The sequence below is a fragment of the Phocoena sinus genome, chromosome 6, assembly GCF_008692025.1.
Source record: "Phocoena sinus isolate mPhoSin1 chromosome 6, mPhoSin1.pri, whole genome shotgun sequence".
Taxonomy (NCBI): Eukaryota; Metazoa; Chordata; class Mammalia; order Artiodactyla; family Phocoenidae; genus Phocoena; species Phocoena sinus.
The window spans coordinates 7,011,124-7,038,314 of record NC_045768.1 but is presented as its reverse complement, the minus strand read 5'-3'; the positions used below and the strand labels follow the sequence as shown (position 1 = coordinate 7,038,314).

At 51.3% G+C, this 27,191-nt stretch overlaps 1 protein-coding gene across 2 annotated transcripts; it reads right to left on the bottom strand.

Annotated features, from left to right (window-relative positions):
• SH3GLB2 (SH3 domain containing GRB2 like, endophilin B2) lies at nt 1-25,620 on the bottom strand. Of its 2 annotated transcripts, XM_032635964.1 has the most exons (11): nt 25,374-25,620; nt 20,997-21,138; nt 20,042-20,170; nt 7,069-7,202; nt 6,701-6,793; nt 4,514-4,576; nt 2,809-2,832; nt 2,196-2,285; nt 1,760-1,860; nt 1,117-1,357; nt 1-783 (listed from the first exon to the last, which is right to left on the bottom strand). In XM_032635964.1, the coding sequence occupies exons 1-11, from the start codon at nt 25,434-25,436 to the stop codon at nt 676-678; spliced, it is 1,188 nt and encodes a 395-aa protein (XP_032491855.1). In that variant the 5' UTR covers nt 25,437-25,620; the 3' UTR covers nt 1-675. The 2 variants fall into 2 exon arrangements, with proteins under 2 accessions (XP_032491855.1, XP_032491856.1); XM_032635965.1 differs by lacking the exon at nt 4,514-4,576 and having other exon boundaries at nt 25,374-25,593.
• Nucleotides 25,621-27,191: the final 1,571 nt, after the last annotated feature.

Genomic DNA, 27,191 nt, shown 5'->3' with positions numbered 1-27,191 from the left:
AACATGCACACGAAGGATGGTTTATTATTTGTCACTGGCTAGAGAGCAAGCAGACAGGCAGAGTAAAAAGATCAGTTAAAAAGTGAGTGTGGAGAGGTGCAGGCTGCAGCCACCATACTTGGCTTGAGCTGTATGAGAGGGGAAGGGTAGCACCGGGGAGATGCCGCTCCATGGCCCAGGCTCCCCTCTGCTCCAGCTCATCCAGAGAAGACATCCGGTCCTCAGGCCTCCACACACCTGCCTGCCTTTCCCCCTTTGCTGCTTTTGGCAACTAAAAGGCAGGAGCTCCCTCCCCCAGGGTGCGCCCCAGGGCTTCCTCAGGCCTTCTGCACTGACCCCCACGGGCCTAGGCGCTGAGTGCTGCCGCTGCAGCCAGGCCCTCCCTCCTTAGCAGGAGCCGGGAGGGCTGGGGAGCTCAGAGATGCAGGTGGGGGCTGGGGGGGGGCGCGGGGCGGGGGGAATCTCCAGAACCAGGTCAGAAGCAGGGCTGGGGGAGGGGCCAGGATCATTCAGCCTCTGGGGCCCCTCGCAGCTGGAGGACCACGGGCGGGATGGGATGGGGTTACTTTCCCCACCCTGAGCAGCTGGGTCACCAACAAACAAGACAAGTGGCAGGGCTGCACCCATCCTCTCCTGCCCAGGCCAGAATGGGCAGGGGCCTGGGAGGGGGCCTGCTTAGCTAAGCAGTTCCAAGTAGGTGACAGGGACCTTGCCCTTCTTGTTGCCTCTCTCGCCAATGAGCCAGTCAGGGTCCATGCCAGGCAGGCTGTAGACAGTGATGAGCTGAGGAGGGCGGAGAAGGAGGGTCACGCCCCGGCCAGACAGAACTGGCCCCAGCCCTAAGGGGGAACAGACTTGCGGTCTCCCCTGATACATAGGAAACGACACCTCCTGAGCTGCTCACCTCCTCAGCTGCTCTACAGAGACAGATCAGAGAGGCTGCTTCCTCAGAGCTGGAGCCGTCTCTGCCTACCCGACTGGCCCCAGCTCTACCCGCAGGGCCACTCGGAGGCTGGAAGCCCGCGGTGCAGGGTCTGCAGGCCCCATGCCCCCAGCTCCAGTTTCCCGGCGCCCGTGAGCCGGCCCTCCCCCCGTCCTCGTGGCCCCCAGGCCTACCTCGTCAGCCAGCAGGGCCAGCTCGCTGCTGTCGGCCGCCTCGTAGTCGTAGAGGACCCGGGCCTTCCGGGTCCCGCTGGCAGGAGGCGCCACCTCCTCCAGGCAGAGAGCGGCCTCCCCCGGAGGAGCCAGGCTGGCCACAGAGGGCCCCCCAGGCATAGTGGCCGCGGCGGTGGTGGGCGAGGTGCTGCTGAGGGGCGGGGAAGCGGGCTCTGTGGTGCCCACGAAGGTGCCTGGAAATCTGGAGAGGAGAGTGGGGGCACACCTCAGCAGCCGCGAGCCACACACCCCCGGGAGTCCCATGTGCCCCGCTAAACGCCAGCTAGGTCCACGGCCGCGGAGGCGAGGAGACCCCGCTACTTACATGGCTCCCTGGGAGCTGGCGGCATGAAAGGAAGAGGGAAACGGGGAATGTGAGATGCTCCCGCCATCCCCGCCACCCCCCACCCCCCACAGTCTCAAGAAACCACGCCAGCAGTCCCCAAGCCCAGCCACCTCGCTGTCATGGTGAGAGGGTGCCCGGGCCCAGAGCGCAGTGTGATGTCGCACCACAGTCGGCAGCCCTCCACCCCGCCCTGGGTGTCACGGGGCTTTCCGAGCTTGGGGCGGTCGGGGCTGGGAGCCAGGGGACCCCGGTGGGCACCTGCCCAGCTGTTTCTGTAGGTCCAGCATGTGGCGGTAGCACTGGGCATAGTAAGTGGTCTGAGACTCAACGAACTCATGGAGGCAGCGAAGGTGGTTCACCTGCGGGGAAGACGCCCATGGCTGACGGGGGGGATGCGAGGGGCCAAAACATCCCATTCCCCATCCTGTCCTCTGCAGACCCTGGCCCGGCATTCTGATGTCTTCTGCCCAGGCCACTTGCTCCCTGGGGTTGGAGGGAGGTACCCACCCTTTGGGACCTGCTCTGCTGAGGCTAAATCCCATCCTTACAGACTGCGGGCTCAAGTACACCCTTCCCCACCTGCCTTCGAGATCCAGGTTCACTTGCTGCCTCAATATGGACTAGTTTCATGGGGACACGAGGGGCGGCAAGAAGACGGTGGACGACAGAAGGAGGAAACGGGGGCAGGACTCACGTGTGTGCTACTGATTCCCTCCAGCAGGAGCCGGGTCACTTCTGCCTGCCGGTCAAACTCTGTCTGGGCCACTCGGAGCTCCTGCTCAGCCTGGGAAGGGCGGGGCATGAGCGCGAGAACAAGAACCGCCCCCCAGCTTCCCTCCCACCGCCTTCTCCCGCGCCCCTGAAGCCGCCCAGGAGCGGCCTCCTCTTCCCTTCTGTGGCAGCTGTCACTTCCCCCCAGGGATGCAGACATTGGTGGCAGGAGTGCACTTCCCACCCCTGACTTCAGGCCTGAAGCCCTGACCACTGGAGGAGCCCCGCTTGGACCCCACCCCCTCCTGAGGCCAGTTCCTGGACAAGCAGACAGAGCCTCGGGCGCCCTGCCTTGGCCTTTCATATTCATTTGCCCATCTGACGCCATCACGCATCAGGGACAAATCCAACCAACAGTTGCCTCCGGAGGGCCCACTGTGTGCAACAGGACAGAGGTGAAGTGACAACCCCTACCGTGGCCCCAGCGAGTGAGGACAGAGCCCAGAACTAGAAACAGACCTGCCCCTGACGGCAGCAGGTGAGCCTGGACTCCCGGTGCCCACCCCCTGCAGCCTCTTCCCTGAGCCCCGACTTACCTTGTCCACCTCATCATTCCAGAGCTGCGGAGACCACAAGAGGACAGGTCAGCGGGGGAGGGAGGGGGGCACCGGTCAGCAGGGGAGGGGAGGACGGCTGAACCCCAGAGCCCAGGCCCTGCCCCAGCTCCCTGAGACCCCAACCTCTCCCCAACTCCCTCCCCACAGCCCAACGAGGGGCTGAGGCTGGGGTGAGGCCTGGTGTGAAAGGGGGGGCTCCGACATCATAGTCCGTCTAGTCCCACATGCCACATGCGGGGAGGGGGGACAGCCAGCTGGGGAGTCCTACTTGGGTTTCTCCTACAGTGCCAGTCCCCAGGCTCTGACTGGGGTCTCAAGGGAGATTGAGCGTCCCGCACCCCACCCTGACACTTGACTAAGGCTGGTGGGCTGGGAGGCAGGACTGTGTGACCCTGGACCAGTCACTGAACCTTTCTGTCCTTCGGCAGAGAAAGGCAGCCTCGTGCCCGAGTCACACTGGGGTTCAAAGGCACAAGGAAAAAACAGGGCCGTCTCCACCCTCCTGGATACTCCTCTTTCCACTCGGCCCAGGAAGGGGGGCGGGAAGTGTCATCCAGAGTCTAAAGAAGAAAGACCCCCCTCCCCCCCCCCCACGGCTTAGGAGACCCATTTCTCCTGCCCCCTGCTACCCTACGATGTGACCTGAAATGCGGAAAGCAAAACAAGGCCAGCCCTTGGACAGATGTGTCCCACCTCAGTGCCGTTTAGCAAATCACAACACGGGAAGCAACCTCCACGTGGACACACGTCGGAGACCCAGCCACAGGGGCCCGGTGGACTACACTGTGGTTCACGCCCCCGAGGACAAATGACTGCACACGGCAACATGCTTATGACAGATGGAGAAGAGCCAGAGGGTCCTGGCAGAAGGTTGTCACCCGTCGGGGGGTGGGGTGGGGGTGGTGGAAGGGACAGAGAGAGGCAGAGACACAGTGGTGGTTTCGACAGGCATGATGGGATAGGTGTGATCTGTCTATTTCCCAAACTAAACAGTAAATACCACAAATCTCAACAGAGCTGTAGGAAGAAAAGACACCAAGACATTCAACGTCCTCCTGATCCAGCCCCGCCCATCCGACCTCCAGAGTCCCCGCCCCCGCCCCGCCCTCACGCTCAGCTTCAGGCCAGCTCAGGACACGCTCTGTTCTCCAACGTCTGGGCCTAGGGCCCAGGCGGCTCCTTCCCCCACCCAGCTGTGCCCTCCCACCCTCCCTGTTCAGTCTCAAGCACTTCCACGACACCTAGCAGATGTGCTACGGAGGCAGCTGGATGGACAGCGCCGTCCCTGTCTCCCGTGACCCCGTGGCAGGCCAGGCCCAGACCTCCTCCCTCTCCTCCGGGCCGCACGGCCGGTCGCTCCGGGACGGTGAGTGTGAGAGGGGGCGGTGCCTGCTTTGGGGGGATCAGGGCTGGGCAGACTCTCAGGTGCCCTGGAGGTGGGGCCGCTGCCGCCCCAAGTGCACCGGGCTGTGCCGTGCAGTGGGCCAGGCTCACCTTCAGCGCTGGGCAGGGAGAAGCAAGGCCGGCAACACGGGCACAGGGCACAGGGCAGAGGCGGGTGGACAGAACTTGCCTGACCAGGGGCGCGGCCCCTGCCTGCCCCTCTGGCTCCAGTTCGCTGCACGTCAGGCCCAGGCCCGAGTGTGGGAGGGGAGGGGGGGCGGGGCGGGGCAGGGGCGCTTACCGCGGAGGCGCTGGCCGAGAGAATGTAATTACGAGGTCTAGTCTCCTGAAAGTCAGGCACCGTCTGGCGGGGAACAGAGTTCATGGGGGGAGGGGGTCATGCGGGGCCGGGGCCGGGCCGGAAGGCCGCCCTAGACCCTCCCATGGGAGATGCCAGGAGCCCCCGACCCCACGGACAGGAGGGTACAGACAAATACAACACGGAGCCCCCCGCTTCTCCCCAAGCCAACCACCTGCAGATGAGGCGGGCCGAGGCGAGTCCAGACCAAGATTAAGTGGGTGGACATGCCTGCCATCAGGGCCCTTACCTGGGGCAAGCCACAGACGGGTCCAGCCCCTGGCCCGGCGGCCACGGACCCTTGTCCCCAGGCCCCGGCCTCACTCAGATGCCCCAACTAGACCCACCGTCCTCCCAACAAAGCCCGCCCCGCCCAGCTCTCTCCGTTCAGAACCTCCGCACACCACGTCTCTCGCTCCTGCAGCAAGGACCAGGCCCCTCTCCCCACAACGAGGATGGACAGACGGATGCATGGATGGACACAGTGACAGGCTTTCAACATTTGCAAAAAGCTGACTCACAGGCTCCAATGCCTGGCGTCCCCCCGAAGCAGAGGCTACACATGGTAGAGCCTCCGGTGGGGAGACCAGCTGCTTGCAAAACGCCCCGAGGACGTCCCCGGCCGACCCGGCACTGTGGGCCCGAGGCCGAGATGGGCAAACCAGAAGCAGCACAGCACGTGGGATAGGTATACTCACATCTCCCTCACACTGAGCCAAGTTACCCAAAGCAGAACAGAAAGGAACAAAAACAAAGAGTTAGTGAGTCCACAGCGCAGGCGGGAGCAGGCCCCTGGGGTCACACAACCCTGCCCTCTGGAAGGAGTCCTGACACGTACGTGTGTGTGTGTGTGTGTGTGTGTGTGTGTGTGTGTGTGTGTGTGTGTTGAGAGGGGTAGGAAGGACGCGGTGCACTGCTGGGCTGGAGTCCTCTGGGATGCTGTATCTGGGCTGCCAGGGCCCAGCTCGGGACGGGGTGTCCTGCCCAAGCCAAAGACTCTGGGCCAACCAACTGGAGGGGAGGTTGTGCCGTCCCAGTAACTAAGGAAGGGCTCCCCCGCCTGGCTGATGTAGGAAGAGCTTGTCCTGGCCAAGTTACTCCAGAGAGGTGGTCCACCCCTGAGTGGCGGGGAGACTGTCCTGTCCAGGTGACTTAGACAGACATAGGTCATCCTGCCCAAGCCAACAAGACTCCAGTGGCTGAGCCCCTGCCTCCAGTTTGGACCCCACATAATTGGATGAGCCGGGACCTTGCCCACGGCTCTCGCCAGACGCACTGCCCAGGCTCAGCGGCCCCAGGTGGCCACACTGAGGGAGGGGAACGTGAGAAGGGCTGGAGGCTGTAACTCTCAGGGGAGCAGGGAGCCCAGGCCGGATGTTTCCACGGTGTGCCCTGGACCTGACCTGGGGATTCCCTCCCCAGGGCGTGAGGTGGCCTTTTGGGCCCTGCACCCCAAGCAGCCTGGCCACCCTCAGGCCCAGCTCTCCCAACCCTGGCCTAGCCCTGGTCAAAGTGTCCCACACTGTGTCCCATCGGCCTGGCTGAACAGGCCTCCGTGAGCCGAGAGTGAAGGGGGAGCGAAGACAGCCCAGGCCCTACCCAGTGCCGTGGGGCCCCCAGAGGACCCCTCAGACACGCCCCTGGGCAGGCGGGTAGTCCAGCTCCGGGGCCCTCCGCACCACCACAGGGGAGCCTGAGCACAGGGCACCCTGCGACCAGCGCTGGAGCAGCAGGTGGGGGAGTTAGTAGGGGGAGCCATGCCCGGGCAGAGCCGGGAACAGAGCCGAGCACCCAGGGAGGGCAGGGCAGGGGCATGCAAGAAGCCAACTGGCTGTCGGTCTGGGGAGGCTGCGGGCCGCCCTGAGCCCAGGTCGGGGCACTGCTGGTCCGCCCACCCCATCAACGTCTGCCCTGGGTCCCAGGGCTCTGGGCCGCCAGGGGTCCGTTGCAGGTGGGGCAGAGAGGTGTGACCTGAAGTGGTCAGCCCAGAGCAGCAGCCCCCAGCCAGGCCTCTCCAGGCAGGGACAGGGGAGAGAAGTCATGCCAAACACCAGGTTCCTTCACCCCCTCCTTGGCTCCAACCAGGACCGGTGGGGGTGGGGGGGGGCAGGAGGCCGGCACGACACCTACCGTGGCTTTGGCTTCTGCGGCCTTGGCCTTCTTCAGCCGTGCTTTGCAGGCATCCAGGTCCAGACGCCGGTTATGGAGGAGCCGCCTCTCCTTCTGAGGGGGTGGGGACAGGGAACAGTGAGACCTGGGCAGCCCTGGGAGACCCCTGGCCCTGGCAGGACCAGCCCCCAGGACCATCTGGTCAAGACGGGGAAACTGAGGCCTGGATGGGGGGAGTCATCCACTCCAGGCCACTCAGTCCACAAGAGCCATGTCTGGGGAGGTCCCAGGAGTGCTGGGTCCCAGCATGGGAGGAGAGCCTGGGCTCGGCAGCTATGAGGAGAGGGCTGCCACCATTACCAGGAAGCAAGTGGCCCCAGGCCCCTCACCGAAATCGTCTTCCAGTCCCCTTCCAGGAAGGTGCGCAGGGGTGTAAGGAAGTTGATGGAGGCCGTGTGGATAAAATCCCTCTCTGCGGCTCCCAGGCGCTTTTCTGCTTCTGCCACCTTGATCAGTGTCTTTCCTGAGAAACAAAGTGGAGGGGCGAGGAAGAGGGTCTGGCTCAGGCCGCTCTGACCCCCAGGAAGTAGGGGAGAGCTCAGAGAGAGATGTTCTGAGAGGCAAGAGCAGAATGGCTGGCCTGGGAAGATGTGGAAAATCTACATATCCATATCCCTATCGACAGATAAATAGTGGGATGCCTGAAGAACGGACCGCTACACAGCCATTAAAAAGATGTGTGGTGGGGGGGACTTTCAGAATGACAGAGGAAGGAGCTCAGCAAATCCTCTCCCCAAAAAGCAATAATAAAACTAGACACAGGGACTTCCTTGGTGATCCAATGGTTAAGACTACACGCTTCAACTGCAGGGGGCCCAGGTTCAATCCCTGGTCGGGGAACTAGATCCTGTATGCTGTGCAGTGCAGCCCAAAATAAAATAAAATTAAAAAAAAGAAGAATATCCTTTAAAAAAACCACAACTGGACACGGTTCCCCAAAACAACAATTTCTGGACTCTGGAAGTTAACCTAAGGCAAATAACAAATTGAGAAGCATTTATTCCAGAACTTCTGGACCTTGGTTAAAAACAATGGAGCCTGTGGCTTTTTGGCCTGGGGGTGCTCCCATCTCCTCAAGCTCTGTGGTGCTGTAGCTCTAGCAGGGTGGGGCAAGCCCTGAGGGGGCTGACTTGATTTGGGCTGGAACACAGAAAACCCATGGGACAGGACCACAAACAATAGTGATCTCAATGGCAAATAATCAGGAACATCACAGCTAACATGAAGCTGGAATACCGGTTGGAACAAGCAACAGAGCTGCCGGAAATTTAACAGGACATCTGGGAAATGAGATAGTCATAGTGGGCCTTGATAAAATCCAGATATCTCTGGTGGTATGGAAGGCTATGCATGTGTATAGCACACTTGGGAGAGATGGGGGAGTACCCCAGCTATCAACTCATTCTTGGCTAGTGGGATGCTTTGCACATTCACAAACTAAAAGATGGGCAGACATGTAAATTGCTTGAACTTTGAGTGTGTTCCCCAGCCCACTCATAGATTCATCAGTAAAGCCTTAATGGTGCAAGATGTTTGAGCACAACCTCTGATTAATCATTGGCTGACCACTAACATATGCTGACCTGGAAGAAACCCCTAGGAAGCTAGGCTTAAAAATAAGGATAATTTAAAAAGAAAAACAAGTAGACATCAGTAGCTGCATACTGCAGAGAACGCAGACTCTAAACAATTAGCTCAGGCAAGTCTCTAAAGAAACAAACAAACAGCAGTAATAACTCAACAAAAATTATAAGACATGCAAAGAAATAGGAAAGTATGGACAGTACACAGGGAAAGAAAAGCAATCAACAGACACTATCTCCAAGGAGGCCCAGACATTAGACCTCGCAGACCAAGACTTCCAAGCAGCTATTACAAATAAGTAAAAAAACAAAAACAAAACAAAACCCTGACGGTGGGGAGGGACAAATTAGGGTTATGGGATTAAACTACTATATATGTAATAGATAAGCAACAAGGATACAGGGACTTCCCTGGTGGCGCAGTGCTTAAGAATCCTCCTGACAATTCAGGGGACACAGGTTCAATCCCTGGTCTGGAAAGATCCCACATGCTGCGGAGCAGCTAGGCCCATGTGCCACAACTACTGAGCCTGCGCTCTAGAGCCCACGAGCCACAACTACTGAGCCCACATGCCACAACTACTGAAGCCTGTGTGCCTAGAACCTGTGCTCTGCAACAATAGAAGCAACCTCGATAAGAAGCCAGTGCACTGCAACAAAGAGTAGCCCCTCTCTCCACAACTAGGGAAAGCCCACGCACAGCAATGAAGACCCAACATAGCCAAAAATAAATAAATGAATAAATTTGTTAAAAAATAAAAAAGAATCCACCTGCCAATGCAGAGGACACAGGTTCGAACCCTGGTCTGGGAAGATCCCACATGCCACAGAACAACTAAGCCCATGCGCTACAACTACTGAGCCTGTGCTCTAGAGCCTGCGAGCCACAACTACTGAGCCTGCATGCCACAACTACTGAAGCCCATGCACCTAGAGCCAGTGCTCTGCAACAAAGAGAAGCCACTCCAATGAGAGGCCCACACACCACAACGAAGAGCAGCCCCCACTCGCTGCAACTAGAGAAAGCCCGTGCACAGCAATGAAGACCCAACACAGCCAAAAATAATTTTTTTAAAAAAAGGATATACTGTATAGCACAGGGAATTATAGCCATTATCTTGTAATAACCTATAATGGAATATAATCTGCAAAAATACTAAATCACTATGCTGTACACCAGAAACACATATTATAAATCAACTATACTTTAATTAAAAACTAAAAAACCTAATAGAAGCAATGTTTAAAGATTTAAGGAAAGTATGATGACAATGACTTCTCAAATAAGGAATGTCAATAAAGAGATTAAAACTATAAAAAAGAAATGAAAATTCTAGAGTTGAAAAGTATAACAACTGATAAGAAAAAATCGCTAGAAGGGTTCAACAGCAGATTTGAACTGGCTTCTTATCAGAAACAAGGGAGGCCAGATAGTGAGAGGATATATTCAAAGTGATGAAAGGAAAAAACTCTCATCCAAGAATTTTATATACAGCAAAACTGTCTTCCAAAAGTGAACACAAAATAAAGACATTCCCAGATAAACAAAGGCTAAAAGAATTCATTGCTGGCAGACCTGCCATAGAAGAAATACTTCAGGTTAAAGTGAAATGACACTAGATGGTAACCTGAATCTACATAAGGAAATACAGAGCAGCAGTAAAGGTAATTATATAGGCACATATAAAAGACAAACTTTTTTCTCTTTTCTTAACTGATTTCAAAGACAACTTCATAAAACAATAATTATAAAACTGTGTTGTTGAGATATAATGTGTATGACAATAATGGCACAAAGGAAGAGGGCGAGAAGGGAGTTATACTGGAGCAAAATGTCTTTATTTTACTGGAATTCAGTTAGTATTACTCCAAAGTAGATTGTGTTAAGTTAAAATGCATATTGTAATTTAAATTGTAAAACCACTAAGATGGACTTCCCTGGTGGTCCAGTGGGTAAGACTCCACACTCCCAATGCAGGGGATATGGGTTTGATCCTTGGTCGGGGATCTAGATCCTGCATGCATGCCGCAACTAAGAAACCCACATACTGCAACTAAAGATCCTACATGCTGCAATGAAGATCCTGAATGCTGCAACTAAGACCTGGCACAGCCAAAATAAATATAAATAAATATATTTTATAAAAACCCACTAAGAAAGATTTTTAAAGTAAAAAAAAAAAGCAACAAAGAAATTAGAATATTACACTAGAAAATATCTATTTAACTCAAAAGAAGGCAGTAACAGAGGATCAAACAAAAAACACCTGAGATACAGGGAGACAATAACAAAATGGCAATCTGACCACATCAACAATTACATTAAATGTAAATGGATTAAACACTCCAATCAAAAGGCAAAGGCTGTCAGATTGGATTTTTTAAAAAAAGATTCAAATATATGCTCTCTATAAGAGACATACCTTAGATTTAAAGACATAAGTATGGTGAAAATAAAAGGACAGAAAAAGATACATGCCCCTGTTTGCATATAACAATATGAGAATAGGAGTGACCATAAGAGAACAGGAGTGGCCATACTACTATCAGATAAGCAGACTTTAAGACCAAAAAATGTTAACTAGAGACAAAGAGTAGTATTTTACAATGATAGAAGGGCCAATTCATCAGGGAGATATATAATTATAAACATACAGACCTAACAACACAGCTCCAAAATACATGAAGCAAACACTGACAGAATAAAGACAGAAATAGTTCAACAGAAACAACTGGAGACTTTAATACTCTCAATAAAGGATGGGGCAATAAGACAAAATCAACAAGGATATAGAAGATAAACAACACTATCAACCAAGATGGCCTGACAACACTACCCTACAACATAAAGTACAATATCTAAGTGAACATGAAACATCCTCCAGTAGATACCACACACTATAGGCCATAAACAAGTCTTAATACATTTAAAAGGATTAAAATTATGTCAAGTATGTTTTCTGACCACAGCGACATTAAATTAGAAATCAACAACAGAAGGAAACTTGGAAAATGCATAAATATCAGGAAATTAACCACCACCCTGCTGGTGGGATGTAAAATCACACGGCCACTTTGGAAAACAGTCTGGCAATTTCTTAAAAGGTTGGTGGTCCAGTGGTTAGGACTCTGCACTTTCACTGCCGAGGGCCAGGGTTCAATCCCCGGTTGCGGAACTAAGATTCTGAAAGCTGCACAGCACAGCCAAAAATAAAATAAAATTTAAAAAAATGTTAAACATAAATTTACCATATGACTCATCAATTCCACTCCTAGGTATATACCCAGTAGAAGTGAAGACATATATCCTCACAAAAGTTCATATGCGACTGTTTAAAGCAAAACAACCCAAATGGTACGTGGACAAAGAAAATGAGATCAGCCCATACAGTGGAACACTCTTCAACAGTAAGAAGGAATAAAATCCTAAAACACATTATAACATGGATGAACCTCAAAGACAAAGAAGCCACGTGCAAAAAACAACATATCGCTTGATTCCATTTATATGAAATATTCAGAAAAGGCAAGTTTATAGAGACAAAACCACATTGGGATTTCCCTGGTGGTCTAGTGGTTAAGAATCCACCTTCCAATGCAGGGGACTTGGGTTTGATCCCTGGTCGGGGAACTAAGATCCCACGTGCCGCGGGGCAACTAAGCCCATGTGCTGCAACCACGGAGCCCATGCACTCTAGAGCCCACGTGCCACAACTAGAGAGCTCACATGCCGCAACTACTGAGCCCACGCGCTCTGGAGCCTGTATGCCACGCAAGTAGGGAGAACCCTGTGTGCCGCAATGAAAGATCCCACATGCAGCCAAATAAATTTATAAAAAATGACAAAAACAACGAAAAATAACAAAGCCACATTAGTTTTCTGGGGGTGGGAGTGGGACTGACTATAAGTAGACACAAGTTACTTTTTTGCAGGTGATGGAAATGTTCTTTAAATTGGATTGGGGGAGTCACCCAAGTCCAGGAAGCACAGAAAGTCTCATACAGGATAAACCCAAGGAGAAATACACCAAGACACATAGTAGTCAAACTGACAAAAATAAAGACAAAGAGAAATATTAAAAGCAACAAGGGAAAAGCAACAAATAACATACAAGGGAATCCCTGTAAGACTATCAGCTGATTTTTCAGCAGAAGCTCTGCAGGCCAGAAAGGAGTGGCACAATATATTTAAAGTGATGAAAAGGAAAAACCTACAAACACGAATGCTCTACCCAGGGCTTCCCTGGTGGCGCAGTGGTTGAGAGTCTGCCTGCCGATGCAGGGAAAACGGGTTCGTGCCCCAGTCCGGGAAGATCCCGCATGCCGCGGAGCAGCTGGGTCCGTGAGCCATGGTCGCTGAGCCTGCGCGTCCGGAGCCTGTGCTCCGCAACGGGAGAGGCCACAACAGTGAGAGGCCCGTGTACCGCAAAAAAAAAAAAAAAAAAAAAAAAGGAATACTCTACCCAGTAAGGCTCTCGTTCAGATTTGATGAAGAAATCAAAAGCTTTACAGACAAGCAAAAGCTAAAATAATTCAACAGCACCAAGCCAGCTTTACAATAAATGCTAAAGGAACTTCCCTAAGCGAAAAAGAAAAGGCCACAACTAGAAACAAGAAAATTATGAAATGGGAAAGCTCACCAGTACAGGTGAACATACAGTAAAGGTAGGAAATCATCCACACACAAACGGGATATCAAGACCAGTAATTGTGAGAGAAGGAGAGCACAAGTGCAGGACATCTGAAATGCATTTGAAATTAAGAGATCAGCAACTTAAAACAATCATGTAGTTATACAGACTGCTATATCAAAACCTCATGGTAACCGCAAATGAGAAATTTATAACAGATACACACATGAAAAAGAAAAAGGATTCCAAACATAACACTAAAGATAGTCATCAGCGACTTCCCCAGTGGGCCAGTGATAAAGAATCCACCTTCCAAAGCAGGGGACACAGGTTCAATCCCTGGTCGGGGAACTAAGATCCCACGTGCCATGGGGCAACTAAGCCCGCACGCCGCAGCTACTGCGCTCACGCACCTCAATGGGAGAGACTGCGTGCTGCAAACTACACAGCCCACGCACTCTGGAGCCCACGCACCACAACTACAGAGCCCACGTGCCACAACTAGAGAGAAGCCCACATGCTGCAACAAAGAGCCCACGTGCCACACTGAAAGATCCTTTGTGCCGCAACTAAGACCCGATGCAACCAAATAAATAAATATTTTAAAAAACGTTTAATCCATCTATCCTAAACCCTTAAAAAATAAATAGCCATCAAATCACAAGAAAGGAGGAAAGAAAAGAGGAAAGGAAGAAAAAAGACCTACAAAAACAAATCCAAAACAATTAACAAAATGGCAATAAGGGACTTCCCTGGTGGCACAGTGGTTAAGAATCCGCCTGCCAATGCAGGGGACACGGGTTTGAGCCCTGGTCCGGGAAGATCCCACATGCCACGGAGCAACTAAGCCTGTGCACCACAACTACTGAGCCTGTGCTCTAGAGCCTGCGAGCCACAACTACCGAGCCTGAGAGCCACAACGACTGAAGCCCGATGCCTAGAGCCCATGCTCCACAAGAGAAGCCACTGCAACAAGAAGCCTGTGCACCGCAACAAAGAGTAGCCGCCTCTCGCCGCAACTAGAGAAAGCCCACACACAGCAACAAAGATCCAACACAGCCAATAAATAAATAAATTAATTAATTAAAATAAATGTATAAAAAAATGGCAATAAGAACATACACATCGATGATTACCTTAAACGTAAACAGATTAAATGCTCCAACCAAAAGACACAAATTGGCTGAATGGATACAAAAACAAGACACAAGACCCATATATATGTTGTCTACAAGAGACCCATTTCATTTTTTTTTGGTTGTGCCGTGCAGCATGTGCGATCTTAGTTCCCTGAACAGGGATCGAACCTGCGCCCCCTGCATTGGAAGCACAGAGTCTTAACCACTGGACAGCCAGGGAAGTCCCAGACAAAACAGACTTTAAAATAAAGACTGCTACAAGAGACAAAGAAGGACACTACATAATGATCGAGGGATCAATCCAAGAAGAAGATATAGCAATTATAAATATATATGCATCCAACACAGAAGCACCTCGATATATAAGGCAAATGTTAACAGATGTAAAAAGAGAAATCGACAGTAAACAATAATATGGGTCTACTTAAACACCCCACCTACATCAATGAACAGTTCATCCAGACAGAAAATCAATAAGGAAACACAGGTCTTAGATGACACATTAGACCAGATGGACTTAATTGTTATTTATAGAGCTTTCCATCCAACAGCAGCAGAATACACACTCTTTTCAAGTGTACATGGAACATTCTCCAGGATAGATCACATGCTGGACCACAAAGCAAGTTTTGGTAAATTTAAGAAAACTGAAATCATATCAAGTATCTTTTTTGACCACAATGCTATGAGATTAGCAATCAAGTCCAAGAAAAAAACTGCAAAAAACACAAACACGTGGAGGGTAAACAATGTGCTACTAAACAACCAATGGCTCACCAAAGAAATCAAAGAGGAGGGACTTCCCTGGTGGTCCAGTGATTAAGACTCTGCACTCCCAATGCAGGGGGCCCAGGTCCGATACCTGGTCAGGGAACTAGATCCCGCATGCCGCAACTAAAGGAGCCCGTATGTTGCAACTAAAAGATCCCGCATGCCGCAACTAGGACCTAGCGCAGACAAATTAATTAATTAATTAATAAAAAAAGAAATCAAAGATGAAATTAAAAATACCTAGAGGGAAATGAAAACACTATGCTAAAACCTATGGGACACAGCAAAAGCAGTTCTAAGAGGCAAGTTTATAGTGATACAAGCTTACCTCAGGAAACAAGAAAAATCTCAAATAAACAACAAAACCTTACACCTAAAGCAACTAGAAAATGAAGAACAAACAAACCTAAAGTTAGTAGGAAAGAAATCATAACAGAGCATAAATAAATAAATTAGAGACTAAGAAAACAACAGAAAAGATAGATGAAACTAAAAGCTGGTTCTCTGAAAAGATAAACAAAATTGATAAATCTTTAGCCAGGCTCATCAAGAAAAAAAGGGAGAGGACCCAAATCAGTAATATTAGAAATGAAAAGGAAGAAGCTACAACCAACACCACAGAAGTACAAAGGACTGTAAGAAACTACTACAAGCAACTATATGCTACTAAAATGGACAACCTAGAAGAAACGTATATGCTACTAAAATGGACAACCTAGAAGAAACGTACAAATTCTTAAAAAGGTACAATCTCCCAAGACTGAACCAGGAAGAAAGAGGAAATATGAACAGACCAATTACAAGTACTGAAATACAATTTCTGATTTAAAAACTTCCAACAAACAAAACTCCAGATGGACCAGATGGCTTCACAGGAAAATCCTATCAAATGTTTAAAGAAGAGTTAACACCTATCCTTCTGAAACTATTCCAAAAATTGCAGAGGCAGGAACCAAACTCATTCTACGAGACCACCATCACCCTGATACCAAATACCGACAAAGATACCACACAAAAAAGAAAATTACAGGCCGATATCACTGAAGAACACAGACACAAAAATCCTCAACAAAATACTAGCAAATTGAATCCAATAATACATTAAAAGGATCATACACCATTACCAAGTGGGATTTTTCTTCCTTTTTTTAAAAATATTTATTTATTTATATTGGCTGCGCCAGGTCTTAGTTGCAGCACGTGGGCTCTTAGTTGCAATGTGTGGGCTCCTTAGTTGTAGTGTGCGGACTTCTTAGTTGCAGCATGTGGACTCTTAGTTGCGGCATGCATGCAGGATCTAGTTCCTTGACCAGGGATCGAACCTGGGCACCCTGCATTGGGAGCGTGGAGTCCTACCCACTGGACCACCAGGGAAGTCCCTGTAAGGATTTTTCAATGTCCGTAAAACAATCAGTGTGATATACCACATTAACAAATTGAAGAATAAAAACCATATGATTATCTCAATAGATGCAGAAAAAGCTTTTGATAAAATTCAACATCCATTTATGGTAAAAACACTCCAGAAAGTGGGCATAGAGGGAACCTACCTCAAATAATAAAGGCCATATATGACAAACCCACAGCTAACATCATACTCAATGGTAACAAACTAAAAGCATTTTCTCTAAGATCAGGAACAAGACAAAAGATGTCCACTCATGCCACTTTTATTTAACATAGTTTTGGAAGTCCTAGCCACAGCAATCAGAGAAGAAAAAGAAATAAAAGAATCCAAATTGGAAAAGAAGAAGTAAAACTCTCAATGTTTGCAGATGACGTGATACTGTACATAGAAAATCCTAAAGATGCCACCAGAAAACTACTAGAGCTAATCAGTGAATTCAATAAAGTTGCAGGATACAAAATTAATAAACAGAAATCTGTTGCATTTCTATACACTGACAATGAAAGACCAGAGAGAGAAATTAAAAAGAATAAAAATACCTAGGAATAAAACTACCTAAGGAGGACTTTCCTGGTGGCGCAGTGGTTAGGAATCCACCTGCTAATGCAGGGGACATGGGTTCGAGCTCTGGTCTGGGAAGATCCCACATGCCGCGGAACTAAGCCTGTGCGCCATAACTGCTGAGCCTGCGCTCTGGAGCCCACGAGCCACAACTACTGAGCCCACGTGCCACAACTAACGAAGCCCGCGTGCCTGGAGCCCGTGCTCCGCAACAAGAGAAGCCATCACAATGAAGAGCAGCCACAACTAGAGGAAGCCTGTGCACAACAGCAAAGACCCAATGCAGCCAAAAAAAAAAAGACAAATAAATTTATTTTTTTAAAAAAAAGCTATCTAAGGAAGCAAAAGAACTGTACTCTGAAAATTATAAGATGCTGATGAAAGAAATGGAAGATGAGGGAATTCCCTGGTGGTCCAGTGGTTAGGAACTAAGATCCCACAAGCCACGTGGCACAGCCAAAAAAAAACACCCAAAGATGACACAAACAGATGGAAAGATATACTGTGTTCTTGGATTGGAAGAATCAGTATTCTCAAAATGACTATACTATCCAAGGCAATCTACAGATTCAGTGCAATCCTTATCAAATTACCAATGGCATTTTTCACAGAACTAGAACAAAAAATTTTTTAATTTGTATGGAAACACAAAAGACCCTGAATAGCCAAAGCAATCTTGAGAAAGAAAAATGGAGCTGGAGGAATCAGGTTCCCTGACTTCAGACTATACTACAAAGCTACAGTAATCAAAACAGTATGGTACTGGCACAAAAACAGAAATATAGACCAATGGAACAGGACAGAAAGCCTAGAAATAAACCCATGCACCTACAGTCAATTACTCTAGGACAATGGAGGCAAGAATATACAATGGAGAAAAGACAATCTCTTCAATAAGTGGTGCTGAGCAAACTGGACAGCTAAATTAAAAGAATGAAATTAGAAATTCTCTAACACCATGCACAAAAATAAACTTAAAATGGATTAAAGACCAAAATTTAAGACCAGATACTATAAAACTCCTAGAGGGGGACTTCCCTGGTGGCATAGTGGTTAAGAATCTGCCTGCCAATGCAGGAGACACGGGTTCGAGCCCTGGTCTGGGATGATCCCACATGCCGCGGAGCAACTAAGCCCACGTGCCACAGCTACTGAGCCTGTGCTCTAGAGCCCACAAGCTACAACTACTGAGCCTGTGTGCCACAACTACTGAAGCCTGCGCACCTAGAGCCCATGCTCCACAACAAGAGAAGCCACTGCAATGATAAGCCTGTGCACCGGAAGGAAGAGTGGCCCCTGCTCACCACAACTGAAGAAAGCCTGCGCACAACAACGAAGACCCAACGCAGCCAAAAATATATATAAAAAACAAACAAACAAACAAAAACTCCTAGAGGAAAACTCTTTGACATAAATTGCAGCAGTATCTTTTTGGATCCGTCTCTTAGAGTAATGGAAACAAGAACAAAAATAAACAAATGGGAATTAAACTTAAAAGCTTTTGCTTAGCAAAGGAAACCAAACCAAAGGAAACAAAACGAAAAGACAACCTACAAGATGGGAGAAAATACTTGCAAACGATGCAACTGACAAGGGATTAATCTCCAAAATATACAAACAGCTCATACAGCTCAATATCAAAAAAACAAGCAACCCAATCAAAAAATGGGCAGAAGATCTAAATAGACACTTCTCCAAAGAAGACATATAGATGGCCAAAAGGTACATGAAAAGATGCTCAACATCCCTAATTTTTACAGAAATGCAAATCAAAACTACAGTGAGGTATCTCCTCACACCAGTCAGAATGACTATCATCAAAAAGTCTACATATAATAAATGCTGGAGAGGGTGTGCAGAAAAGGGAACCCTCCTACACAGTTGGTGGGAATGTAAACTGGTGCAGCCACAATGGAGAACAGTATGGAGGTTCCTTTAAAAAGTAAAAACAGAGCTACCATATGATCCTGCAATCCCACTCCTGGGTATATATCCAGAGAAAACCATAATTGGAAAAGCTATATGCACCCCAATGTTCATTGCAGCACTATTCACAATAGCCAAGACATTGAGGCAACCTAAATGTCGATCAACAGGTGAATGGATAAAGAAGATGTGGTATATAAGTACAATGGAATATTACTCGGCCATAAAAATGAATGAAATAATGCCATTTACAGCTACATGGACACAACTAGAGATTATCATACTAAGTGAAGTTAAGCCAGAGAAACACAAATATCATATGACACCACATATATGTGGAATCTTAAACAATGATACAAATGAACTAATTTACAAGACAGAAACAGACTCAGAGACACAGAAAACAAGCTTATGGTTACCAAAGGGGAAAGGGGGGGTGGGAGGAGGGATAAATTAGGAGGTTGGGATTAACATATACACACTACTGTATATAAAATAGATAACCAACAAGACCCACTGTATAGCACTGGGAACTACACTCAGTATTTTGTAATAACCTAAAAGTGAAGAATTTGAAAAGGAATATATATTTATGTTGTGTATGTGTGTGTGTGTATAACTGAATCACTGTGCTGTACACTTGAAACTAACACGATATTGTAAATCAACTATACTTCAATTAAAAAATTAATTAAATAAAATGTCAAAAACACAAATTGGATTGGGGGATGTTTGTTCAATTCTGTAAATTCACTAAAAATCATCAAATTACACACTTAAAACAGGTGTACTTTATAGTGTATAAACTGTACCTAGATAAAACTTAAAAAATAAAGATTGAGGTGACTCTATAAGTGCTGTGAACAGATTATTTGTAGTACAATGCCAAGTTTAAAAATCAGGTTGCAGAATAGTACACATAACATGATCCCATTGAAAAATACACACAAACCAAACCTGGGTAAGGGAGGTTTCAATTTTTTTTGTTTGTTTTTTGGCTGCACTGTGCGGCATGCGGGATCTTAGTTCCCCGACCGGGGATCAAACCCGTGCCCACTGCACTGGGAGCGCAGAGTCTTAAGCACTGGACCACCAGGGAAGTCCCGGGAGGCTTCTATTTTTTACTCTATTTTCATCTCCATTGATTGAGGTGTTTACAAGCAGAATGAATCCAGGTATCATGTGTGCAAATTAAAAAACAGAGAAAGGAAGGAGAGAAGGGAGGGAAGAAGATTCATGCCAGAGACCGTGACCCCCGACCCTGGCTGTGGGGACTGGCTCACCGTAGGGCGTGGTGGGCCCCAGCTCACTGGCCGCCTCTGCCATGTACTGAGCCAGCAGTTCCCCGTTGGTGACCCTCGAGGGCACCTTCCTGTCCAGCTTCTCATACAGGAACTCCTCCACTCGGGCACCTGCGGGGAGACAGCAGCCAAAGCCACAGGGCTCTTCGGTAGGAGCCCAAGGATGAAAGCCGTGGTGACAGAAACAGATCCAGACCAGGGCCTGCCCACAGGGGTCCAGCCTGGTGACTTCCAGAATACTCTCTTGCTGATTCTCAACTGTGTGAGACTGGCACTTGACCCCGCGAAGCCCTCACTCTAGAGAGGAAGAAGCCACGGCTCAGACACGTGAAATGCCTGCCCGAGGTCACACAGCTGAAGGCAAGTGCCACCCCTTCCCACCTCACAACTTCTCCCTCCTTACACTATGGATTTACAGGGCACAACACACACGCGAGCAATGCCCTGGCCTGGCCCCAGAAAGCTCTCAGTACACTCACTCAGCTAACAGCAGACATACAGGCAGACAAGCCCCCCGACCCCAGGCCAGCCAGCCCCTCTCTTCCCACAGGTTCTCCCACAGCTGCATCTGCCTGCACCATGCTGCGTGTGACTCTCGGCAAGTTCTCTTTCATCCCTGAGCCTCGCTGCCTTCCCTCCAGTGACCTGGCTCCCGTTTCTCCTGCCTCTTCTCCCAACTGTGTTTTAGTGTCCAGGCATTTCTTCAACTCCTCTGTGCGACACTTAGCATTTCCACTGTCCCAGAGAGCGCATCCTGGAGCCCGACACTGAGTCTGCTGTTTTCTTTAAGTGGGACCCCCCAAAACAGCAGCCTTAAGCCCCAAGAGTCTAACCCAAATCCCACCTGCCGCCCAGGCCCACCTGCACGGTCTCAGCAGCTGGGGCTCCTGCCCGCTGCTTCCCGCCCCGAGCCCGGGGCCGGCCCGTGTCCACTCACTGGGGTTGGGTTGCAGCAACACCTCTGTCTGCCTCAGGATTTTCTCCGTCCAGTTCTTGGTGCTGTCTGCCCGGGCCAGAAGGTTCTCAAACTGGGCATCAAGCTCAGTCTTCTCGGCCTGGCCGAATTTCTCCTCTGTGAACTGTGGGGAGAGCACCCAGGGCGGAGGGCTCAGAAAGGGGGACGGGAGGAGCACCCCTGCCCCGCCCATCTACTCCTCCCACCTGGCTGGAACTCAGGCCCCAAGGTCAAGAAACTTGCTCCTGCCCCTGACCTGCTCTGTGGCCTTGATCAAGGTGCAACCTTGCCCTGGGCCTCAGTTTGTTCCTCTGTGAAATGAGGTGGTTGGACCAGAGTTTGGGGATCATGGCTCCTTTTGGAAATCCAATGAAAGATACAGACTCCCTCTCCCCAAAAAAGCACATCAAAATCAGACATACAGCTTAGGGTGTAAGGAACCCTTGGGAGCCTACCACTAAGGGTCCGCCCAGCCCGACTCTGAAGGAAAGCACTTTGGTTACAAGTGCTCAGGGAACAAAAGGGGCACAGAGCAAGGTCTGGGGTTATCAGGATGTTCCAGGGGCAGCTGGGAGCCACGGGAAGGGGATACCAAGGGAGGGAGTCAGAGGAACCCAGGTTCCAGAATCAGAGGGACTTGATTCAAGTCTCAGTCTGATGAGCTGTGTGACCTTGGGCAAGTGGCTTTGCCTCTCTGAGCATCAGTTTCCTAAGCTGAAAATGGTAATAATAGGTAGTAGCATCTCCCTCATAGGTTGTAAGAATGAAATAAAAAAGATGTGGATAAGACATGAAGGCTAGGATCTGGCAGGCAGGCAGTGCTCAGTGTAAGAGCTAATGCTGTTAAGAGCTGATGCGCAGAGAGATGGCTGGGAAGGAAGGGGAATGCAGGGGGCGGGGGGGGGAGGATGGCCACATGGCTGGCCTCCGGTTGCCTGGAGTGGTAGATGGGGAACAGCGCCAGCTCATCAGAGCCAACTGCTGGGCACACCCAGGGCCCAGAAAGCTCAGCAGCCCCGCCCCAAGGCCAGGAAAGGACCAGGATGTCACAAGGGTCCCCCTTCAGAGCTGGCAGAAACCATGGGGGCCACCTAAAAAAAACCAGAAACCGGCCCAAGTCCTGGCCTCTCTGATCTCAAAGGCCCCGTCCAGCCAAGGGGAGGTCACAGGCAAACAGCAAAGGGGTGAAGACCTGCAAGAGTAGATCAGCCCAGACAACAACAGACACTGCCCTCAGGCCGGCCAAGTTTCCCATTTCACAGAAGATGCCGCTGAGACTGAGTAAGAGGCAGGCTGTGCTGGAGTCACATAGGCTGGGGGTCTGGAGGCCCTTCCCAGATGACCAGGCAGCGGTGAGGCATCCAGAGGCCAAGGACAGGTCCAGCTGCAAGGGGCAGGAGGCACCTCCAGTGGTCAGGCTGCCCTGTCGGGTTGCTCCAGCTCGGCAGCCATCAATTATGCATGGGGGCTTGGGTTTCCCTCTGCAGAGCTGGGTGGGCCAGGGTTAGAGCCTGCGGCTCCTCACCTGGGAACCAGCTGCTCCTGGCCTCCTCCCGGTCTCCCGACTCCTCTTCTTCGTCACATTCCCCAAGCTGGGGCCTCCCCGAGCCAGGCCCTGAAGAGGCCTCACCTCACCCAGACCCTTCAGGGGTTAGCATTACCCCATTTTGCAGATGAGAAAATCGAGGGTCAGAGGCAAAGTCACCTCTCTGGTCCTCAGTTTCCCCCTGGAGGACGGGGATAACAGGACCTATCTCACAGAATATTTGGAAGGTGCTTAGTTTCGTGGTCAGCACACAGTATAGGCCTGATAAACGTTAGCTGGCGTCATCATCATCATTAATAAAAGGTCTCCCTCAGGTCCCTCCTTGGCTCTCAGGAGCCACCTAGGGACACCCTTACCCCGATGGCACCAGCCAGTATGATTCAGGTGATTGTGTCACCCTCAGTGTGCACCTCAGCATCTCCCCTTCTTACCAAGGTTAATAGCAGCACTCCCCGCCGTGCCACCTGGCCACCCATCCCTCACACCACACACCCACCCAGGTTCAAAGTCCTAGCGGGCTTTGCCAACATCTTGGGCATCCTTCCCACGTTCACCACTGCCTGCCTGGCTCGGATGAGAACGATGCCACAGCCTCCCTGGCTTTTATTATCATTACTCCTACCACTGCTATTAGTAATACTGCAATTACTACCAACAGCATTAGTACTAGCACTTCCACTGCCCACTCCCACCCCCACTGGCATCTTACCCAAACATGCCTTAGGTTTTCCTGTCTCGGTGTCCTTAGCTGGGCTGTTCCCATCACCTGGACCAACTCGGCAAACCCCTCCTGACCTTCAAGGCACAGTTTGGGGACTGAGAAGCCATCCTAGAATCTCCCATGCAAAAGGGATCTGGTCTCCAGATTCTTATCCCAGGGCCAAGGTCCAGTTCCCTACCGGATGGGGATGAGGTGAGGCTCCTAGAAGTGTCCTCAACACATGGAGGGGCTGAGTGCTTACCCAGCATGTCGTGCGTAGGTAGGTGGCACCTACGCAGAGAAGCTGCCCACACATTAATAATAAACCACCCCCATCCCTCCTGGCTGACTCCTACCCCAGGGCAGACTGGCCTCAGGAGGGTCCCCTGAGTGTGCTCTCCTGCCCAGGTCACATTTCAAGCCCTTCTCTCTTCTGGCTGCCACCCTGCCCCATCCCTGCCAAGAGGAAGGGCCCAGGCTTCAGAGGCTGCTCCCTGCAAGATGGCAGCAGCAGCGGGTGGGCGTGCAGGGCCAGAGAAAGCCTCTATTTATAAAGCTCCCAGCTCCCTCCTCCACTCTGGAGGCGGGGGCCTGGGCGCTGGCTCCCACTCCAGTATGGGCGAACCAGTGGGCCTGCCCACCCCCAGGAGAAAAGAGGCCACAGGGACCAAGCTTCCCCATACCCCAGGCTCTGCAGGCCTGGCCAGGTCAGGTGCTAGGGCCCCAAAGTAGCAGGAAACTCGCAGATCAGGTTCTTCCCAGATGTGGGAGATAAAGTGGTTGCCATACCAACACTGGGGAGAATTCCCTACCTTCTGAATGGACAGGGGCTGGCCAATGAACTCCAGGCTGCTAGCATCCCCACTAGGGCTGGGGTCCACGGCAGGGCTTCGAACACTGAGCAGCAAACCCTCTCTGGGGGCGCAAATCCTCAACGGGACACTGTGCTTTCTAGTAAACATGGGTGTGTGGGCTTCCAAGAGACTGTCTGGGGCTGGGCTCCTCCAAAGAACCAACAACCAGGGCAAGGACAAACAACAGAATCTGTTCCCAGAGCGCAGTGACGGGCCAAGCCCCAAGGCAGCAGCCACCCTGGGAGGCAGACTGGTGCGACCCGATTGACAGAAGGGAACACGGAGGCTCCGAGACTTGCCTAATGTCACATGCTGCACAGCTGCAATACTAACCACGTTACACCAAGAATGACTTGCCTTTAGTGAGCATGTTCACGTGGAATGCCTGGGACACTCACATCCACGCTGGGAGGGAGGGACTGCTAAGGCCATTTTTCAGACTGAAAAACTGTGGCCCAGAGAGGTGAAGCCCCCATCTTCAAAGTCACTAGAGGGGCCTCCACACCCACAGCTGACTCCCGGTCTTCACCATTACACTCAGCTGCTTCTGTTTTTTCCCTTGTCCCCAAATGGATAGGACTTGTTCTAATCCCAGCATCACCCACTGTACAGCTTCCCAAGGAGGGCACCCAGCCAGCCCCCGGGGCCTGGGGAAATAAGAGAAACAGGCCTCCCACGGAGCAGAAAGTAAATAACCCCAGCCCTCCTGGCTTCCGGACTATCGAAAAAGGGACCTGAGGGAATCAGTACCACCAGTCCATTGCACAGGTGCGGAGACTGAGGCTCAGAGAAGGGGTCAGGGCGGGTGCACGAGTCCTTAGGCCTGAAACTCAGGCCTCCAAACGCCTGCGGGGAGTCAGAGTCACCGCTGGGCAAGGGCAAGGAGACAGGAACCACCTGGGGCCCTCTGCCCTCAGCGGAGCCCCCCACCGGGGGCGGGGCGGGCGCCAGGAGAGCGGGACTACCCGGCCGTCGGGTCGAAATGGTGTTGGCTCACACCTCCCCCGCGGCAGCAGGGCCGAGGCAGGCCCGGCTCACTCCCCAGGCCTGGGCCACGCTGAGGGTGCGGCCAGTGTGGCCGGCCGCCCCGGGCTCTTTCTCTCTACTGGGCACCGCAAAAGGAGGAGGGGCTGGGGGGGCGGCTAGGGCGACTCCGCAGCGGGGAAGGAGCGGCGGCCGCGAGGGCCTTCTCCCGCGGCCCCGGGCTCTGCTGCAGGGGTGCCCGCCGGCCGCGCGGGGCCCAGGGCGTACGGCCTCACCTGCACGGCCCGGGTGAAGAAGATGCCCGCGTCCGACGCCAGCTTCTTCATGTTGAAGTCCATGGCGCTCCGCACGGCCGGCCACGTCCGGCCCGTGCGCCGCCCGGCAGCCCCCGGCCCGCCGCCGCCAGTCCGCACCGCGCCCACCTGCTGCCGGTGCTCTGGCCCTTAGCGCGCCCGCCTGGCCCAGCCCCAGCCGCCTCCGTCAAGCTTGCCCGAGCGCGCAGGGAGGGGCAGCGGCCGCGGGGGAGGAGCCTCCGGGGGGCGGGGCGGGGCGGGGCGGGGCGGGGCGGGGCGGAGGGGCCCGGCTTGAGGCTGCTCGCGGCTGCCCCCTGCGGCCGCCGCCGGGCCGGCCTCTCGCTTCCTCGTCCTATGGCCCCCGCCCATTTGTGCCTCTTCCCTTTGTCGATTCGCATCCTGGCCTGCTGGGCCCTCTGGCTCCCTATTTCTCAGCGTCTTTTGACCTGGAGCTTTCTGTGTCGACCATCACCACCACCTTGACCTCTCTAGCCCCCCCCTCCTCTTCTGCCCCAACCTTGGTGACACTAAGTACAGTTGAGCCAGGGGATAGGCCAGCTGGGGACTGGTCCTCCACCGCTGGGGAATGGCTGTTTGGCCCCCGGAAACCCTCTGGTTCTCCAAGTTGGGTGAGGGTGTGTGCAGGAGTTAAGGGGAAGGAAGGAGAAGAGAAAGAGGGGCTTCCTTTCAGCCCAGGTGGAGGAACGTGCTACCCTCCAGGCCTGGACATGTGCTGACCTTGAACCAGCTTCTCACAGCCCCAAACAGGCAAAAGGATGGCCTGCACATACATTTCCCCCCCTCCCATGGGGCTTGGAAGGGGCTTATTACCTGTTTCCACTGCTCCCCACTCTCTACCTCTAGACTCCATCTTCTTACCCAATGGAGAGCTCTGTTCCTGAACTGGTACCCTTTCCTCTCTGGCTCTGTCCTCTGGATTCCTGGCTTCGATTATCTCCCTGCACTTATACCAGTTCCCCATCTTCTATCCCAGCCTGTCTGTCCAGAGTGAGCTTCAAGTCATCTGGAGGTTTATGAAAAAATCCCTGGGCCCACTCCCAGCCCTGGTTCTCTCAGTTCAGGTGGAGCCCGGCAGGTGGAGTCTTGAAAAGCTTCCAGGTGACTTAAATGTGCACCACAGGTTCAGAACTACTGATCTGCATTATTATCTACATGGAGCCATCATCAACCTTTGTGTCACTCACACACCTGCAGTTCATCATCTCTATGTGTTTCTTTGTGTGTTTCTATGTGTTCACTACGTATTTCTATTGGTATTGATCACTGACTTATTTACCAGTGTCTGTCTGTAGCTAACTATATCATTTATTTAGCCATCACACAATCATATCATCTTTCAAGAGCCATAAATCAATGTAGTTACATGTTCATTCATTCAATAACCACATTGAGCAAGGTTAAAGAAAAAAAACATTCATGATATTTATTAAGGACTGTAAGGAAGACTTCATTCAAGAGAGCCTAGTGCAGTGGGGGGCTGTTGCAGTAGGGGAGAGAGATTGGTCTCAACTCCAAATACAACAAGGACAAGTGGAGATTTATAGACAATGAGCAGAGTGGGGATGTCAGAGGATGGAAAATGACTAAGTGGGAACGTCAAGGCTAGTGAGATTCTTGCGGAGGGCAGGCTAGGGGGATAAGATATTGAGGATGGAGGATGAAGAATTTGATCAAATATGGAGGGTGATCAGATACCCAGGGTTGGGGATTTTACTAAACTGACCCTGCAGAATTCTTGTTAAAACTGGACTCTACAAGATGGAAACTCAAGGTTGCACC